Here is a 20,382-nt window from a genome sequence, read left to right on the forward strand (position 1 = left end):
ATCGAAAAGAAAAATACGGCAGTTTTCGTTTAAACATCAATTGTGATGTATCACAACGTCAGATTTCAGTGGCATCGATATATATATTTTCTATTTTGAAATTATATTCAATTTCAAAGAAAGGTTTTACCAGAACCAGTTACAAAACATACGTAAATGTTGGATAATCCCAATAAACAATTGCATATAATATATACATTTTGTTAAATAGTCCAAAAATAAAAAAAACATTTAATTTTCATTTAATCCGCACATTTAGATTTATTAATTGTACGTACAGCTTACTTTCCTTCCTCCACTCTCTCTACACCGCCTCCTTTCCCTTTTTTTAAGAGCTATCTCTCAATGTCTGTTGGCTTAACTTATATTTAATTATTATAACTAAATATATATATATTTATTTATGTCTAATTACAACGAGAGCAGTCAGTACACTTTGCTGCTAATAGAAAAAAACAAGAAAAAAATGCAATGCCTTTGCTGGGGGGTTTTGTTACATTTAAAAACAAGAAAAAAAAATAGTTCATTTATATATATATATATATGTTCGTATGTCTATTAATAGATATGTGTAATATGTACGTAATAATAGTAATAAATAGTTTACAAGGGTGACGGTTTATTCAGTGGTTTTAAACATAACTTGTATCATTAATTAATCATATAGAAATCATTGAGAAAAGTCCTTTCTTATAAGCGTTTTCATTTCATTACATTTCCTCTTCTGCTTTCTTTCCTTTTCTTTGTATTTCTTATATCTGTCATCTGTATATCTTAGCCAAAGTCTGGTTATAACATCTTCTTTTTTGTGTCCATTTTAAGGTAAGAAAAAAAACAAACAAAATTATTGGGGAGTTTTCTCATGCACTCTTCACTTCTTGTCGTGTCAATTTACATACATATATACGCTATGTAGCGGTATCTTAACGTTTAGTTAAATTATTATTTATATATATATATATATATATATATATATATATATATATATATATATATATATATATATATATATATATATATGGATATATCTAGAGCCTTGATCATCCTCAGCTGGAAGGATACAAATTTGCATGCAAAAATCACACAAGAACCACTGGGGACGCTCAGTAGTTGAACTCCTCGTGTTTCTCGGAATCGCTGCGCAGATCATTCATCAATGTCTCGAAGCACGACTTGGGTATCAGGGTGCCCACAATCTTCTCGTCATCCGTCGTCTTCATTCGTATCACCTGCATCTTGCTGTTGGAACGTGTATTCAGTATATGCTCAACGCGACCCCAAACGGAGAGCACGGAGCCGGCTAGGACATGGTACAACCGCTGCCGCAAGCCCACCTACAAGGTAAGAAATTAAAGTAGAGTTTAAATTAAAGACCTTTAGGTTTATAATATCGTTCCGTAACTCACCTCACAATCATTGCCCAGACTGACATTCCGGCAGTTGCCATTCCAGTACGCATGCGAACACGTATTCACCGAGGCATCGTACTGCTCTGTCCAATGGGGTTCTGCCTCCGTCATTTGCACCTTCCGATACTTCTTCTCCAGCTCGAACAACGACTCGTGACGCACCTGCAGGCCCGTATTCGGTCTGTAGATCTGGCACATTATTTCCTTTTTGCTGCGCGTTGCCTTCTTCTTTTTGGGATTGTCGGAATCTCCGGCTGTGCTGCTACTACTGCTGCTGTTCGTCGCGCTGTAAGGCAAGATAACCACCATGATGGCGGTGCGCTTTTGATTGCGCAACTGATGGGATAGGTAGAAGCCCTCATTCTCGTTGAAGAGATCGGCATACCTAGAGACAAATTAAATATTATGCATACAGTTCGAGGATGATCTTTCCTTTCACTTACTTGTCCAAAGCCTCCTGCCAAATCATGCCGCGTTCCACCCGCACCGTATGCAGCTCCGTGGGCGCCACTCCGGTGGCATGTTTTCGCAGAAACCGTATGAGCCGCACGCGGGTTACATTCTCGCCCGCAGCACCCAAGTCTGTAAGGAATAATTAGCCATTGTTTTAGAAGAGTTCTTGTACATATAATATCCTACTTGAAGACTTACCCACTATGCCCAGATCGAAGCGACCGCCACGCTTCGCCTGCTGTATAATTGCCGTCATGGTGTCGGTAAAGTATTTGAACAAACGATTCTGCAGATCCACCGGACAGCCAAGAATCCTATTAAGAAACTTTGATATGTTGTTGTAATCCTTGTCTAGGCTGAGCACTCCTGGATGGCTCTCGGTGTTCACGATTATGCCAACGCCCACCAAGGCACCAGCGATATCCTTGAAGAATTCGCCGCTATAATCCGTGGGTGGTGGAACCAGTGGCGCCTCATAGCCCATTATAGTACGCATCACCGTTTCCAATGCCTGTCTGCCGTATTTGTTGTCTATGTTGAATTGTGAGAGATCACGGGTCTCAGTGGCCCGACGATCACCATGTGTGAGGGCACCCAGCGATTCCAAACGCTTGGCTACCGTGGAGGCAAAGCGCCGTTCGCCGGCTAGATCCGAAATGAGGAAGATGTACTCGGGGGCATTTACCTAGAAGGAAAAGGTAATAGAATTAATCTCAGAACATAATCAAAATCAATGTTGTATGCTCACCTGATTGGATCGATGTGTGCGTCCAAACTGCTGTATTGCCCGGTCGGCGGACCAGGGCAGCTCCAGCGTGATGTGTACGCGACGCCGCTGATTTGCAACCCGTCGATCACTCTGGAGAGAGATACCACTGGAGGCTGCCTCCGAAATAATGGCCACATCCTTCTGGCCATTCATAAAGCGCTGCTTCTCCGTAATATTAAGCGTTTCCAGTGGCACATCAGATTCAATGCGCGACTCGTACTGTATGGAACCATCATCGTTCTGGACAACGCGACCCCGTCTGCCCGTCATCTCGGCCACGTTGTCGGGGCCACCGAGTTCGTCAATCAGTTGATCCAGAGTATTCGGTGGCAGGCGAGAGCCTAAACGTTCAATTTTACGCAAGAGCTCCTCCTTCATGGTGCATGCCCGCTCGATAGCATCTTTGGGCGGTGGCCCGTAGTTCATTTTGACGCCATTCACGCCAATTGGGGTCACAGTGCCCTTGAGCTCTTGCTTCTTTTGCAGGAGATCCTGGATCTTGTCCTGCGTGGATAGCTGGGATTTACGGGATTTTGCAGCATTGAGAGCAGCGGCCACAGCGGCTGACATGGCATCGGTGGTGTTGGTGGTGGTGGTGGTGCTCGTCTTGGAGGATGTGCTAGATGTAGCCGCTTCTGTTTCCTTCTCCTTCTTGGGTTTTGTTTCCTTCTTCACCTTTTTCTTGATCTTCTTTTTGGTAACCTTCTTGGAGGATGACTTTTTACTGCGTGCATTTACCCAGGGATCAATGTCACTGTCGCTACCGCTGAAGAATGGATTGAAATCGGAACTGGCATCGCTGGCCACATCGCTTTCCGCCTCATGATCATCACTATCATCATCTTCGTCGTCGTCCTCATCTTCGTCTTCATCCTCATCATCATCATCATCGTCTGCATCGCTACGAAAGGCGGCATTGTCATCACTATTCTGTCCCTCATCGCTGTCACTGTTCTTTCGACGCTTCTGTTTCCTGCTGACCTCCGACTCCACGTCGCTATCACTGCTGCTGCCGCTGCGCTTCTTGAGCTTTTTGGCCTTGCCATTACTAGTGCTTACACCCTTTCGCTTGCTTGCCGCCGCTGCAGAGCTATTATTGTTATTGTAACTTGAGGAAGACTCGAGCGGCGAGGACGAATCATCGTAGAGTCCCAGAATGCGATTGATCCTATTGCGGTCGGGCGCTGGAAAGTGACGCTCCACAAAGGACTGGAAGACGCCTCTGTGGCAAGAAAGAACGCGTTTAAAGGCAAAGGAATATAATAAAGTAAAATCAACTCACTTGGCGGTGGACACAAAATCAGTTAGCTCTCCATCATCCCGCTCCAGTTGATCCAAAGTGCGCGCTTCGCCCGTCGATTGCAGACCAATAACCACGCACTTGCCATACTTGATGGACTCGCGGGCCACCAGTATCGCATGACTGACCTTGGCGGCAATGCAGAGATACTTGAAAAATCGCTGATGCGATGACCAAAACTGTCCCCACATGGTCTTCTTCATACGACTCTCGGCATCGATGAGTTCCGCTGCCTCGGTGAACTTTTGCATGGCCTCCACCCAGAGCTCTACGGATTGATCGTAAATCTTCCGGAACTCCTTGGTCAGAGGCACTTCCTCAATCCTGAAGCTGACGCCCTTGAAGCTCAACTGTCGGGCTATGTACATGCCTCGCAGCTTCATGTCCATGGCCACAATCTCCATGGCACCAACGCCACTGCAAAGGAAGAGGTGTAAAGTGAGTTAACGTCATATATTGGTATAATTTTCCAACTCACCGTCTCTCCACAGCTGTGATGAAGTCATTAAAGCAACCAAATGCCGTGCCCTGACCCCACAGACCCAAACGCACCATGTACGCCATATTTTTTGGCTCCGAGGCACCCGTGGCGGAGGCATACACCACCCTAGCCTTGGGCAGCTTCTGTTGCAGCTCCAGCACAGTTTGACCGGTCTTTGTGGGCTTGCCAGAGCCCACAGGACACAGATTCTTGGCCTTGTGACACTCATCAAAGATGATCAGACCCTCGAAGTCCTCGCCACACCACTGCAACAGCTGACGGAAGCGGGAACGATACTTTCCCGTCTTATTGTTCGATTCGCCAATCAGCGCCGAGTATGTGCTAAAGATGACGCCGCGCTTGCAATTGTTATTCACCGACGAGCTGATCTTGGCATATTTGAACTTGTTCAGCGCATGGACATTGATCCGACCGGCTCCTATATCGGCGAGATCCCGCTCAGCATCGTATTTGAGATCGTTGGACACGGATATCCAGAGGGCCTTCTTCCTTCCCTTTAGGAAATTCTCATAGATGATGCCGGCAATGGTGCGACCCTTGCCCACACCAGCACCATCTCCGATCAAGAAGCCCGCTCTACTGCCGTCCGGCAGCAGGTGATCATGGGCCTGCGAGGCATACGTTATGGACTCCAATTGCAGGGCGCTAAGCTGCCCGCTTTGGATCGTCTCCTGGGGTATATCTAGCCGGTAATAGACATCGCAGGGCTCCACAGAACTCAGGGAGGCTGTCTCCACCACGGCATCGGGATGCTTTTTGCCCAAGCGCACTAAAGAGAAGGAAGGGTCTCCGTTAATTAATTAAGAAATTGTATATAGAAGCAAACAACTTACATTTGGCTGGCCAATAATCGGCATAGGTCTCCGCCACACCCATCTCCTCATAGTCCACCTCGTCCTCCTCCTGCTGGACATAGGCCACGGCAGAGGCGTGGGCAGCTGCTGCTGCTGCTGCTGCCGCTGCATTGGCCGTCACCGGCATCGGTGGCATTATCGTTGGTGTCTGTGCCCTTTGGTTCGTCGATTGCAAGAAAAGCTGAATCGCATCGTTTGGTATACCGCTGGTCAGGTATTGCGGATTCAGGGCAATCAGTTTGCGCACGGCCTCCATCATGGTAATGTTGCCCTTCATGCCACCAGCTCCACCGCCAGCTGGTGTTCCTCCTCCACCACCTGCTGTTGTTGTCAGCTGCTGCTTGTTGATGGTGTTGCCCACGTTGGCGTTTCCTGGTGTTCCCGGTGTCACCTTGTAAGGACGAATGGGACTTACGCCGCCTGCATAGCTCACTGTAAGCAAATAGGTATAGGGAAAGGATAATGATGACGAAGATGATTTGTGGTTGGTATTAATAATTAAACACGACGACAACGACGACAACGACGACACCAAAGTGAGCGAGGGGGAAATAGGTACATTTCTTGACAAGCAGAGGAGCCTCCAAAGGGAAAGAGATGGCTATAGAGATTTGTGGAATATGGTAATCAGGAGATCGAGAGAGATAGCAAGCTATGTTTGAGAAGAAAGAGAGCTTACGAGAAAGGTTTTATACATATTATTATTAAATATGAACATATTTCAAGGGATTTTGATAAGCTCAACACAAATCTAACAAGATTTCCAAGATTTACACATATTTTTATACATTTTTCTATATGTTTTCGTAGGAGAACTCGTTTCTTATAATCTCTGGGTGCTCTTTCCAGGAATTCACAAATGTGCAAGGAAGGACAGGCTGTTTTACAAAAAGGGAAGAAAACAGTTGGCTTTGGCTCGGGGAAAACTATGAAGAACATAACAACAAACAAAACAAGAATTCTTTAAAAGATTCTACTCTCTTCTTCCGAAATCTTGGGGTTCCTTTAAGACATTCAACATATTCTTTCTCATTCAGGACTTGAATTATGATTAAATTTGATAGAATAACTAAGCAAACCATACAACACATTTGCTAAACGATCTGTGCCTTAGTCAAGGGAATTAACAAAGTGATAAATCGGCATTCTTCTTGGTTGGTTACCAACATTAATCGACTTACTCTGCGCCAATAAAGACGCGGCCATATTGAAATTAGCAGCAGAGGCTGATGTGGTCGCTCCTCCTCCTCCCATGCCATCAAAGAAGGTACCACCACCGCCAGGTGAACTTCTCACCGAATTGGCAGCCGTGGACGGTGGCGGTGGCAATGGTGAGCTGTTTCCCTTGGCAGCCACATAGGCGGCCAAATTCATCAGTTCGTTGGTGCTCAGGCTGTTTAGGTAATTGCTGGTGGTATTGGTTCCACCTGACCCAAAGGCGCTGCTCATGCTGCTGCTGCTGCTGATGTTGCTACTGTTGTTGTTGCTGCTGCTGCTGCTGCTGTTGGTGCTCCTTGCGGCAGGACTGCCCATGGCTAGTGGAGAGCAGCATCAAAATCCAGGGGAAATTACAAAAAACAAAACAAAACGACAACGACAACGGAAAATCCACAAACAAAACCAAAAGAAAAACAATCAAAAGATATTGGTACAACGAAAAAGAGGTGGAAAAACCAGGTGAAAAGCAAGGTAAACCAAATGAGGAAAAGAGAGAAAGAGAGAAATATAAGGGAAGATTGGCATTAATTTTTTTTAATTGATCTTGGCTCAGGCTTTCGCTGTAGTTCGTGTTCGTGTTTTATTATTAATTAATATATTTACTATTATTTGTTATTATCACTTACCCGTTATCGCATTATTCAGTTTCTTTGGCATATTGTTTAGGCTATTCTCTAGTCCACCACCCACTTTTCGGGCTATTATCGTTGGTATCGGTGTGATCTTTCCGCCCAAGGTCACGCCTCCGATTTTCGCTGTGGTCACGCCTCCAGTTACCACACCCGTGCCCACACCCTTTATCAGTCCCGCTGCTCCCCCGGTTGTTGTTGTTATTATCTTATTGCCGTTGCTGCTGCCGGTGATAATATTATTGTTATTATTGTTGATGCGTAACAACGATATTGGTTTAATATTATTCTGAGATATAACAATTTTTGGGCCAAGGGTGGAAATGTTGGCTATTTTGGGTATGCCGCCAGTTGCAGCGACAGAAGGAGCAGGTGCAGGACCTTTGGTCACGCCCACTCCGCTGCGTATGTTCTGGGCGTAGGTAACAGCAGTATTCAGATCGCGACCACCACCTGAAAGATAATAAATGAAAAGAGAAAGGGTTATTGAATACTGTTTTGTAAGGGTTTTATTTATTATATTATATATTATATTTATAATTATTATTAAGTGAAAAAAAGTTTAAAAATCTCATAACTAACCCAAAAATGCATTAATTTCAATTCGGAAAGCTGTTCTGTGATAGTTTTTATCAGGTTAATAAATCTGCATACTCAGTTTGAGAAGTAAAAAAATTAAAATTTTAATCGATTTTTGACAATTTTAACGATGTAACCCCTTATAAAATTTGAAAAAAATTTCAAAAAAAAATTTTCTTTTGGAAATATACTAGATAGATTCGCCTGTTGATGCTGATCAAGAATATATATGATTTGTAGGGTCGGAAATGGCTCCTTCAATTAGTTTTAAGCTTCTGACTAAAATTAGAATACCATTTTTTAATCAATATTACCTATATTTTTATATGGCAATTTTTTACAGAAATCATTGTTTTAAAAATCTCATAACTAAGCCAAAAATCCCTTAATTTCAATTCGGAAAGCTGTTCTGTGCTAGTTTTTAACAGGTTAACAAATCTGCATACTCGGTTTAAAATGTTAAAAAATTCAAATTTTTATTGATTTTTTTTTTATTTAAACGATGTAAAATTTGAAAAAAAAAAATTTCAAAAAAATTTTTCTTCTGTATAAAGCTAGAAAGATTCGCCTGTTGATGCTGATCAAAAATATATATGATTTATGGGGTCGGAAATGACTCCTTCCCTTAGTTTTAAGCTGCTGACTATAGCCTAACACTAGTTTTAATTTCCCATACTAAATAAATTACATTTAATCAGTCTAAGTTAGTTTAATATATATCTATTGATTGCTCACATTTGATAACAACTTAATTATATATTATACAAAACTAAATACCTTTGTAAAATAGTAAGAAAAGTATTGCGATTCACACAAAAGCAATAATTAAAAGCTAAAGCCGTAAGGAAGGGAGCGATTTATTGTTATTATTGTTGTTGCCTGCAAATTTGATTTAGAATTTCTGCAAAGCACGTGATTTCTCAATTGGCATCTTGTGAATATTTTATGAAATTCGCACACATTAATGCCTCCCGCCCCTGCCCCAAACATATGTATATATAACCTCTTTTGATACAAATCGAAGGCCTTCCTCAGATTGCCATTTCCGCTGCACAAATTGCAGACATAATCAGAGAGCACGAGGAAGAAGAGCACCACCTCCAGCACCACCAACCCTCATTTAAGGTAAATATCTAATTAATGAGCAAAGATAGATGGTACATATGTGCCCTCTTAAGTATATGCCATGTACTTGGGAGTCATCATATCGACTTGAAAAGGGGAAGGGTCGCCGTCTCTTCTTCTGTGTCTAAGACATAATCATAATTATTATAAGTATATGCTGCAGGAAGCCATGTACTTGTCCTCTTTACTCTGTCTCTCTATATATCTATATATATATAGTATATATATACACCTATGTATATGATTTGCACATGGGGGGGGAGGGAAATCGTAATGTCATTACGATGCTCCTTTGGTCTGTAATTCCCTGCCTGATGTCGCGGTTAACTATGATGACCACTTCAGGCAACAAGCAATTGCAAATTCCAATTATAAAAACCACAAATGTTTAGAATTTCGTTAGCTAATCCATATCGAAAAAGGAGAATGATCGAGCAACAATAATCTGTTGATATTTTATTCAGTTTCAATCTATAAGAGACACACACACACACACCTGTCAGAAGGCACACTTGCGTTTTTAACACTCTGGACTCGATATTGCTTTCTAAATAATTAAGGATATTATATCCGCTTTCTTTTTTTTATTACCAAGAACCTCATAGCCATTGGCCTTCGATTGTGTTGACGTTATATGAAGGAAATGGTTGGAACTAATCGGTTTTAATTATTCAAAGGATATGGATGTTCACGAATAATGACGCACGGTCAACCCAGCTCAACTCCCGTCTATATAAATATCTATATATATACATATGGCTAAATAATCATGGTTATGTGTTGTTATATACGCGTGACACACCATACTGGATACATATAGGAGTGGGCTTTGCGTATATACCTTATATATACCATCGATACCCAGCAGATCTCAAACAAACATGACATCCCTATCCTTGTATAAGCTTTCGAAAGGGGTAATTTCATAAATATTTCAGCGACTAAATGCTAAAGGGGTTTTAATTAATGTTGTTCAAGGATAACAAATCAATTGGAAGGGTGAAAGAGATTTATATTGGAATCTAGAGACTGGAAACTCTAGCTATAGTTTAGTTCAATAAGGAAAGACAGTATTAATCTCATATTATATTATATGTACTATAATATATATTATATATTTTCGGGGAATTACTAAAGCTCATTCTGCACATTCTATTGGCATTCAAATATTCCCTTTTAATTTATATCCAATTCTATTTACTAATATATTATGGGTTTACATAGAAACTCTTTCAATAATTGTTGGGAAATGTACACAATAAAACTTTACCCTACCTTCTCCTTACCCCCAACACTGATTGAAATGTCAACTCAGTGTACAAGTTACTACTGACTGGCTCTGGCCAAACTCTATACCTTAGTTCAGCTACCTTTTTCCACCCGTCAAGCCCTTCCTGTTTTCACTCTACCCAGTCCCCTTTTTTTGGAACAAAAGGATCTACTCCTCCTTCGCCTCCTGGCAGGCCAAAAAACTATACCATAAAGTTCTCAGTTCTCGGGCAGAAGCCTCCTTCTCCTACACATCTATACATCGACATCCAAAGGGTGCCTATAAAATTGTTGTCTAAACAATAGGAGAACAGGCTGCCGCCTCCGCCCAAATCCCTACGAAAGGAGCCCCACTTTTCACCATTTTCATTGCAGGCGAAAATCCTCTTTCAGACCAAAAAGCCCAAGGTTTTAAGGCATCAAAAGTGGAATGTTAAGTATGTAATATTAGAAAGGGAAGAGACTCACCGGGCACTTCTATTAGATCTGGATCCTCGTCATCATCAAAATCGGAGCCTGAATCGTCCTCATCAATATCGTCGTCATCAAAGGGGGTTTTGCGCTTTTTTGATGTCTAAAATAAAGAGAGGATATTATTATTTATTGGGGGTTTTACGTTATTAAGCTTTAGTTATTTAAAAACTATTAAATAGTTTTAATTACTGAGGAGAAATCATGAAAAAGATCTTAAGAGCTATTTGAATATTTTAATTATTAAGAAAAAATCAAGGGAAAGCTAGAAGAATTTAATTATTTTACAAGATATTAAAAATTTTAATTATAAACATAATAGGCAATATATATTAATAATAATTATAAGTACAATATAATTAATATATAAATATATGAATACAAATATGACCATATAACATCACAATTATGCTTTAAAACCAAACAATTTAAAAATTAATATGCATTATATTTCCTTTTCTATGCAATTACTTAAATTAATGACACCAAATTATTTCCAGTGCACCGGAAACCCCCAAAAACGCGAACACAAAATCGATATTTTCATAGTTTCATAGTTTTTGTCAGATTGAAGTCCTTTTTAAAGGGAAAACACACACAAACACACACAGGACACTATATGAAATATAAGGGGGAATCACCCAAAATACACACACACACTCTCTTTTTCTCTCTTTAGCGAAAAGGAAACAAAAACAAAGCCGTGCAAATGTCATAGAAAAGAGCGAAAAAAAATGGTTCATTTTTGTAGCACACTTTTCAGCGTCACAGGACACGGCAAGAGAGGCAGACAGAGAGAGAGCGGAAAAAGAGAGTGCGGTGTTTAGAAAAAACGGCACAAAAAGCACGAGGGAAAAAATTGCGCACGCCGCGTGAAAGAAAAAAAAAATAGGAGAAAGATTCAAGCTCAACACAAAAAAAAGGAAGAAAAGCAAGGAAAGAAACTCACTCACAGAGCTCGGGGGAAAGTCTTTGGCAAGACCAGCGGTCAGATGCTGCTCGTCGCCGTAGCGATGAGGTTCTGGTATGCTCCGGCTCTGGTATGTCCTGATTCAACTGATAGTTCAGATATCTCTAGATATATATAGACACTAATATCGGGAATTTTGCGACTGATTCGATGCTCGTGTGGGAGCCAACTACATCGCTAACTAGAGTCAGGCCACGACCGGGCCACCGGGCTACTACTTTGGAACCCCCAAAATGAAAATTTAACATTCACACACAGCCCATCCAGCGAATATATCCATGCCCAGCCCAGCCCAGCCCAGTCGGTTCAGTTGGGTTGCACTTATTCGGGGAACGGGTTAAAGGGGGTGCTGCTGCCACTCCCGGGGGTAAGCCGAGGTCCGAATGGGGTGGGTTTTTGGCCAACATCTCTTCGGGACCAGGACAGAGTGTGCTGTGTATGCCTGTGTGTGTGTGTGTGTGTGTGTGTGAGACTACGGTCAGGAGACGACGACAGTCAAGCAAGAAACGCAGAACTGGCAACTGGGAACAGGACGATAAACAAACGCGAGAGGACAACTCCTTGCCACCCCCTTTGGCACAATAGCAACTGGGAACAGTGGTTAGCTTCAGTTTCTAATTGTTAATTTAAATTTACATATTCCTAGATACATTTTTAACATATTAAAAAACTTTTTCTTTAATATTTTGCTTAATACTTTCGGATGCTCGCTCGACTTTAATGTCTTGCCTGCAAAGTACAAGCATATAATTAAAGCTAGTAGAACAATAGAGGTCCTCTATCTGCTTTACAATTAAGGTTCGAACCTTTACTATATTAAAAATTTAAATATACTTAAAAAACTAACTCTTTTTGTTTTATTCAAAGCGTTTTCTATAACCTCCCTGTTCTACTAACAGTTTTACTAATTTTAATTTTCTAGCATTTGGTAAATGCTTCTTGATAGCCACATTTTCTTTAATTTCTTAATTAATTAATTTGGATTTAAAAACCTAAATCAATTGAAAACTTGCATATATCAGCGGCCACTGTACCCTTGTGTATGTCCGTCCAGGACACACTGTGCTCCACTTTAAACCGACAACAAAAGGGGTTGGAATGTTGTTTTGCACATCCCCTCTCCCCCAACCGCTCAGGATTTTATACACCACCCCTCGGTGCCACCCACTTGGCTCAGCGAAGCAACAACAACAACATGTTTGGCATGCAGAGATACCAAGTTTGCTCCTTTTATGAGAACGGAATATGCATGTGTGCCCGCCTCCATCCTACTCTCACTCCAACCCCCTATGGTTCTTCCTTCTCCTCATCCTGTTTAAACAAAAGGGTTACCAGAGAAGGAGATAGAGAAGGAGAAGGAGGATGGATTGGGTGTCCTGTGTTGTTGGAGGAGCAGCAATCTGTAGCGCATGCACAGCAATTAGAGCAAGACAGACTGCTGCTGCGGCTGGGGGAATGTCCTTGGGGGTGGTCCTCCGTTTTGGGACGAGGGACCTGGCGCCGGGTCTGGTTGGCTCTCGTCATTCGATGGCTATATGCGTCCACATATATACACCTTATACCTCTGTATACTACACACTCTGGCGATGGGGATTGGGGAGGTGCTCCCAAATCCAGAGCAAACACAACCAGGCGGCGAGCCAAGTGCATGTTGCATGGTACAGTGAACCCACTTGATGGGGGAAACATGCTGATAATCACAATAGTATATCAGGATACCCAAGATTATTTTCTCGAATTTATTGTAAATTATATTTTATTAAAGAAGCTAAAAATAAGACTTATTAATAAGCATCGTGTTGCCTAAAAAATCTTGCTTAACTTTTGTCGAATATTATAGTTAGGAATTTACATGTATCGAAGGGAAAAGTCCGACTGATATATCCACTAAAATATATCACTTAATATTATATCAAAACAAGAAAGAAAGCCGAAGTTTATATACCCTCGAAGTTTTTAATTAAATTAGTTGATTGATTGTAAAATTTTCGCATTATTTTAATGGATATTTATTGATATATTTATATGACGAATTCTTCGACAAATCCAATTTTTAAAAGCTCATAACTAAGTCAAAAAAGCATAAATTTTAATTCGGAATGCAGTTCTATGTTAGTTTTTATTAGGTTTACAAATCTGCATACTCAATAAACATTTCCAAAAATTCAAATTTTTTATCAATTTTTTACAATTTTAATGATGTAACCCCTTATAATATTTTCAAAATTTTGAAAAAAATTAAATTTTTGTCGAACATGTCTAGATCGATTCGCCTTTTGATGCTGATCAAGAATATATATGGTTTATAGGGTCGGAAATAATTCCTTAACTTAGTTTTAAGCTTCTGACCAAGATTAGTATACCCTGCAAAGGTATAGTATTGTAAATTATGATATAATAAAATTGTAAATATCGAAACTCCCATTGAAAACTGACCCGCTCTTTGCTTTTTACTCCTCAGCCTTTTATTCAAGTTTCCTTCTCAAAATAAAGGTATCTGAGTTTCCGTAACTTAAGCTTCGTAATCTTTATTAAAGAATAAAGCACACACAAATCTACAGGCTGTGCAGTTTTCTCCCAAAACACCCCCTTTCTCCTTTATTCTCCTTCCACCCCTGTCTATTTATAGATTTGCAACATTTTTGTGTTGACACACAAAATAAAATCAAAACGAATGACCTTGCAATAAAGGAAATGCTGAAAGTCTCTTGTCCGAAAACATATGTTTTGCCACCCACCCAAACACACACAACATACACACACACACACACAGGGAGCAAGAGCAACATCAACATGTTGTTGCCTTCAAAAAAAAAAAAGAAGCAACACACTCATATAAAAATTAGGAGAAAAAAACAGGAACTTCGACAAAGGGTTGGCGAATATAAAAATAAAAACAAAAACTGAGGATAAAGGCTCTCCAAAAAAAGAAACAAAGGAAAAGCTGAAAAGCAAACAAATAAAATGAGGGAAAAAAACCTGTAAAACTGTAACAAAATGTGACAGAAAGGGACATGTGAGGCTTTGTCTATGACAACGAAAGGGATAGAAATACACAGGACATAGAGGGACAGAGAAAGAGGGAGGGAGAGAGAGAGAGAGTGGGGAAGCTAGCAGGAGAAGGCGATTTGGAGCTGACCTGACCAAAGACACAAACCAGAGAGCGCAGGCGCCAGCCAAACTCCGAATGCAGCGACCAAAGCGGAATCAACGATAAATAGCCAAGCTCCGAAAACAAGGAGGGAAGGATTGATGTCCTTACACCCTCCACCCACCCCCACCCATCCAATCAGAGGCCCAAAACTGCAACGGCTTTAGGTAAGCAGCGCAGCTTGTGGGAGGGGCAATCAAGTGCAGCAGCAGCAGCAGCAGCAGGTGCAGTTACTGCAGTTGCAATTGCAGCTGCAGCAGGTACAAGGTACAGTGAAGACCCCCAAGGCAAGAATTCTCTACAAGGGAAAAGAAATCAGAAAAAAATAAGAGATTTTTTGTTGGGGTTCCTGACCCAGCTTAAAAAGGGGGCACATCTCTCCGAGGTGGCGGTCACCACTAAGCAACAAGTGACAAAAGAAATCAATTCACAATATTTAAGGGTTTCGATATAAAAAGAAATACAAAAAATAAAATAAATAGAGCTTAATTTATAAAATTATGTTAGTTGAATTATAAGGTAATTCTTTAATATTTTTAGAAAAAAAAGCCGATAAAGTTGCCTAGTTTTAATTTGTAAATAAATACTCTTTGAAATCTCTTACAAATCTTCGATCACAACAAAGCTTAAAATATTATCTATATTTTTTTATCTAAATTTTGTCAACAAATTAAAGTTTAAAAAACTCAAAACTTATCCAAAAATGCATAAAATTTAAATCGGAAAGCTGTCCTTTGATAGTTTTTATTAAATTAATAAATCTGCATACTAAATACCAAATTTTACAAATTCGAAAATTTTTATGAATTTTTGACAATTTTAACGACGTAACCCCTTATAAAATATTGAAAAAATTTCGAAAATTTATATTTTCACCAACCATGGCTAGATCGATTCTCCTGTTCATGCTGATCAAGAATATATATGCTTTATAGGGTCGGAAATGACTCCTTCACCCATTTTGAAGCTTCTGACTGAAATTATAATACCATTTTTTGATCGATATTAACTATATTTTTATATGACAATTAAAAAAAATCATAGTTTTAAAAATTTCATAACTAAGCCAAAAATGCATTGATTTCAATTCGGAAAGCTTTTCACTGCTAGTTTTTATTAAATTAATAAAACTGCATACTTCATTTAAAATGGCAAAAATTAAATTTTTTTTTTAGATTTTTGATCATTTTAACACCCCTTATAAAATATTGAAAAAATTTCAAAAATTTATTTGTCCACCAACCATGGCTAGATCGATTCTCCTGCTGATGCTGATCAAGAATATATATGCTTTATAGGGTCGGAAATGACTCCTTCACTGCGTTGCAAGCCTCTGACTAAAACCAAGGCTACATAAAACAATGATTTCCAAGAATTAATTTCCAAAGCCCATCGAATCATGTGAATCCCCTAAATATTATAATTTGTATTTGTCAGCGAGCGGATCATGTGAATCCCCTAAATATTATAATTTATTTTTGTTAAGTGCCACAATAATAAATCTAACATAATCCTTTTGTTGTTGTTAATTTTTAGCCATATTTTTATTAAAAGTTAAAAACAAAAATATATATATAACTATAATTTCTGAATAAAATATGCACGACGGCACCCAACGCACCTTAACACACATGTTGCCCCTCAAAAAAAACTGAGTCGCATGGCCTTAACCCTAACCTAGCGCAACTTTTTCGCCCAACTCGTGTGCGGAGAACAAAAAAAAATATATTAAATCTCAATGTGTGCGCGCGAGACAGAGACAGCAGCAGCGGCAGAGGAAGAAGAGAGCTGAAAAAACACATGGTTCCAGAGTTCCAGGCCACGCGAAAATGCGAATTGCAATGGAAATATTAAACTCCAAGTAAAATATAGGGGGGAGTGGGGATAGAAGAGAAAAGAAAGAAGCAAGAAAAAAAATAAAAATAATTCTTGAATGAGTGGCGCTGACTGGTGCTGCTGCTGCTGTCGATGCCGTTGCTTTCTGCTCCTCATCTTCTTCTTCTACTTCTTCCGCTTCTGCAGGCGCTTTGTTTTTGTTTATGCATATGTGTGTTTCAAGTGCGTGCGTGTCAGCATGTGTGTGTGGAAAATGGCAAAAATTTTTGAGCAACAAAGAAATTATATTAAGTCATGCAGTGGCAATAACAAAATCAGAAAACAAACAAAACTAAACAGCGGCCTGCGCTTCCAACAAAAACTTACCATTGTGATGCTTCTTCAATTTGTTTCAGTTAACTGTTTTTGTTGTCGTCGTCGTCGTCTTTGCCGTTGATGTCCGCAGCCACTATTAATGTTGTTGTCAAGCACGCAAAAAAAAAAATAATAATAATGTGCAACAGCACTAAGCACACGCGTTTTCCCACTCTTTTTCACCGAAAGTTTTTTTTTTTTGTGTCCGTTCTTCTGTTTGTTTTTTAACTCCAACTGTTCGTCTTGGCTTCTTTTTTACCGTTTCCAGTGCTTCTCCAGCTCTTCGGTCTTATTCGCTCTCTTCTGGGACCGTGGAGCCGATGATGAACGGTGGTGGCGGCGTGTGTGTGTGTGTGTGTGCGAAAGGAAGCAAACCAAATGGGCGGCCAGCCAGTCAGCAAATGCAGCGAAAAATACTCCGCAATAAATTTCAACGCGACAATGATGGGCGCGCGGTGTGGCGGAGTCGCGGAGGGCGACCAGCAAATGCGATTGTGGTTGTGAGTTTTGTCCGCGTGTGTGTGTTGTTGCCTCGCCTCCGTGCACGCGGTATCGTCCTGCGTTCAGCCTGTGGTTTTTGTATTTGTTGCGTTGCAATCACAGCGGCGGCAGTAATAACAATTAAGGCGGCAACAACAAAATAAAGGAGAAAGGAATCGAAAAGGAAGCTAGAAATGCCGAAAAAACACGTAACATGCCAACAACGAACGGCACCGCGTTGTCTTCACTCTTCTCTTTTCACACTGGTGTCTCGGCGTGTCTGTGCACGAAGTTGTTGGCGTTGCGCTTTTTGCCACTTCAGTAATTCCACATGCACTACGTATTTCAAATCGTAACGCCGGCGCTAGAGCCGCCTGCGTGCCAAAGATAAACACGGTTTCGTCAAAATTCGTATTTTTTGCTTGTTAAAACACGAAAAATCCGACTGTGTGCGAGATGCAGTGTGGCAGCAAAACTGGCCGAACGAAAATACCAACGTGAACGTGCCACTTTTAATCGGAAATACATCAAATATACCAAACGAGCTAAATGGTATGACCTGTTGGAAATATACCAATGCGCAGCAGTAGGCATACTAGAATGCTAGTAATTGAAAAATAAAGTAATACAAGCATGGTGGCATCAAAATTAATTAAGGAATTTGTAATAAATTTGTTTAAAATTCGAAATGAAGCCTATATTTACCAAATGTTGTAAATTTTCTATATGGTTTTCATGCGCTTTACAACACTTATTTTGAGCTGGTGGCGGGAAGCACAGAGAAACCCACGAGATCTGCCAGAACAATCTGGAAAACGAATGTTAATACCGAAGCAGGTCTGATAACTAACGTTTCTTTGAGCAAATTACAATAATTTGTAATCCCGCTGGTAGAAACTTCACCTATTGCGACTATTTGCAGTTTTCTGGTATATTTCAGTGTGCGACCATTTCCTGATTTCTGGTATATTTTAGTGTGCGATGTTTTTTAGCACATTTCAGGAGCAAGCACTACGCCACATTACCGACCACGCTGCCGCATAATATCAGGCATCTGTACAAAATTCGGTAAGTGTTTTTTTTTGTTGGCACCAATTTCGCAATCTATCGTCACCGACGCCACTTGACCGCCGTCTCATTGCAGAGGTAGGAACCAGAGAAGGGAGAGCAGGCCCATACAACGTCCAGGGAGTGGGATCGAAACCGTAGCGAGACTTCAGCGGAAATAGAAAGAAGCCGCCGCCGTCAAAGCCGCCTAAAGATTAATTGAACGTGTGACCGTGAAAGATATAAAAGAAGAAAAAGACAAGATGCCCAACGACACGGTTATTAAGGTGCAGGAATACAAGAATACCTTGATCCAAAAGGCGGAGCTGCTTATTACCAAGCGCTTTCCGGAGAAGATCGTTTCGCTGAACGAACTGCTGGCCACGCCAATGTTCAATGAGCGCAACTTCGATGAGGTGCATCAGGACCTGAACATCCCGGCCCTGCCGCCAGTGCTGGTGAAGCAGGAGACCGCCACCGAGGATGGTGATCATCCGCCAACAAAGCGTGCTCGCAACGATGTTCTGATTAGCGGAGTGCCGGTTCTGGCGCTGCCATCGGGCACGGTGCCGTGCAACAAGCCGCTGTGCGATATGATCAAGGTGGTCAAGCCCATCATCCGTAAACTGGTGGAGGATTGTAAGTATTTGGTGGCATCTTTATAAACCTTTCCGATTCCTACATGTGTGTTGTTTTTTTTGCAGCCAACTTGCTGAAGATGTGGATCTCGTTCATGATTCCCAAGATCGAGGATGGCAACAACTTTGGTGTATCCATTCAGGAGGATACCCTGGCCGAAATCCAAACTGTGGAGTCGGAGGCAGCCGCCTTCTTTGATCAAATCTCGCGCTACTTCCTATCGCGCGCCAAGGTCGTGTCCAAGGTGGCCAAATATCCGCACATTGATGATTATCGCCGTGCCGTCGTCGAGCTGGACGAGAAGGAGTACCTCAGCCTGTGGCTCGTAGTCTGCGAGGTGCGCAATCGTTACTCATCGCTCCACGACACAGTGATGAAGAACCTGGAGAAGCTGAAGAAGCCGCGCTCCTCCAACGCCGAGAGCCTCTACTAGGTACCACATCGTGCCTCTCCATCTTCTACACTTCTATTTTTTTTTGCCCCCACTCTCTATCACACACTCATAATCCACGGAATCCTCCTACACCCTTCTTTTCCCATACAAACCAGCCCGTAGAGCGGACGAACGAACTAATGTAACAAACGAACGGACGGACAGCGATTCTCGTCGCGATTCTACAACTCGAAAGATGTCAAATAATCGGTTTTCACAAGCAACTTGAACATGAATCGGCATGCATCGATTTGACAGTTCAATTTCCAGTTAAATTAGAGTCCGGGAAAGGGTAGAATATACAAGACAAAAACCGATGCTGTATAGATTCCACTAAATAGCTGTAGCTACTACATACATTTAAATAAATAAAAAAAAAAAAAAACAAACAAACACACACACACACGGCGCATGGAAATTGTCGGCCGACTTAAAATCCTAAGTATGGAAACGTCTTAACGCTCGACACTTGAAAGAAATATATACAAAACCAATTTGTAATAAAACCTAAGCCTTCTCATCATTTTGGCAGAGTATTAAAATATTAAGAGAGTGTCTTATTATTTATACTAATTTTAATTTATTTGTTTACGTTGGCGCCAGACCTTGAAAAACTATCGGCGTGAGGCCACTCTGCTTTTGCGTTTCGATAGCAATTACGATAGACAGTCGTGTCGAGTCTCAGAGCAGCCACCTTTTCGGTTGCAGAGCCCAGAGCTCTCACAGCTGCAACACCTCAAACATGTTTGAACCGTTTCGATTCAAACTCAAAATTCAAAAATTCTGTGTTTAATTTTTATTCAGAAGCTTGAAACTAAGTGAAGGAGTCATTTCCAACCCCATAAACTATATATATTTTTGATCAGCATCAACAGGCAAATCTCTTTCTATATT

At 40.9% G+C, this 20,382-nt stretch overlaps 2 protein-coding genes across 6 annotated transcripts; one reads left to right on the forward strand and one right to left on the reverse strand.

Moving 5' to 3' along the window:
* Positions 1-235: 235 nt before the first annotated feature.
* On the reverse strand, positions 236-17,878 carry LOC110180325 (Protein strawberry notch). Of its 4 annotated transcripts, none has more exons than XM_020947982.2 (12): positions 16,902-17,878; positions 10,576-10,681; positions 7,132-7,587; positions 6,469-6,822; positions 5,267-5,719; positions 4,410-5,202; positions 3,914-4,348; positions 2,611-3,853; positions 2,061-2,547; positions 1,853-1,991; positions 1,407-1,794; positions 236-1,334 (listed from the first exon to the last, which is right to left on the reverse strand). In XM_020947982.2, the coding sequence occupies exons 1-12, from the start codon at positions 16,902-16,904 to the stop codon at positions 1,104-1,106; spliced, it is 5,088 nt and encodes a 1,695-aa protein (XP_020803641.2). In that variant the 5' UTR covers positions 16,905-17,878; the 3' UTR covers positions 236-1,103. The 4 variants fall into 4 exon arrangements, with proteins under 4 accessions (XP_020803641.2, XP_086691533.1, XP_086691532.1 ...); XM_086835407.1 differs by lacking the exon at positions 16,902-17,878 and adding an exon at positions 11,532-11,788; XM_086835406.1 differs by lacking the exon at positions 6,469-6,822.
* On the forward strand, positions 17,740-20,036 carry REG (proteasome regulator gamma). 2 transcript variants are annotated; one of them, XM_086835409.1, is made up of 4 exons: positions 17,740-17,921; positions 18,362-18,437; positions 18,514-19,055; positions 19,121-20,036. In XM_086835409.1, the coding sequence occupies exons 3-4, from the start codon at positions 18,680-18,682 to the stop codon at positions 19,486-19,488; spliced, it is 744 nt and encodes a 247-aa protein (XP_086691535.1). In that variant the 5' UTR covers positions 17,740-17,921; positions 18,362-18,437; positions 18,514-18,679; the 3' UTR covers positions 19,489-20,036. The 2 variants fall into 2 exon arrangements, with proteins under 2 accessions (XP_086691535.1, XP_020803648.1); XM_020947989.2 differs by lacking the exon at positions 17,740-17,921 and having other exon boundaries at positions 18,348-18,437.
* The last annotated feature ends 346 nt before the right edge of the window (positions 20,037-20,382 follow it).

This window comes from Drosophila serrata, unplaced genomic scaffold (assembly GCF_035046125.1).
Source record: "Drosophila serrata isolate PLE 108 unplaced genomic scaffold, ASM3504612v1 contig_276, whole genome shotgun sequence".
Taxonomy (NCBI): Eukaryota; Metazoa; Arthropoda; class Insecta; order Diptera; family Drosophilidae; genus Drosophila; species Drosophila serrata.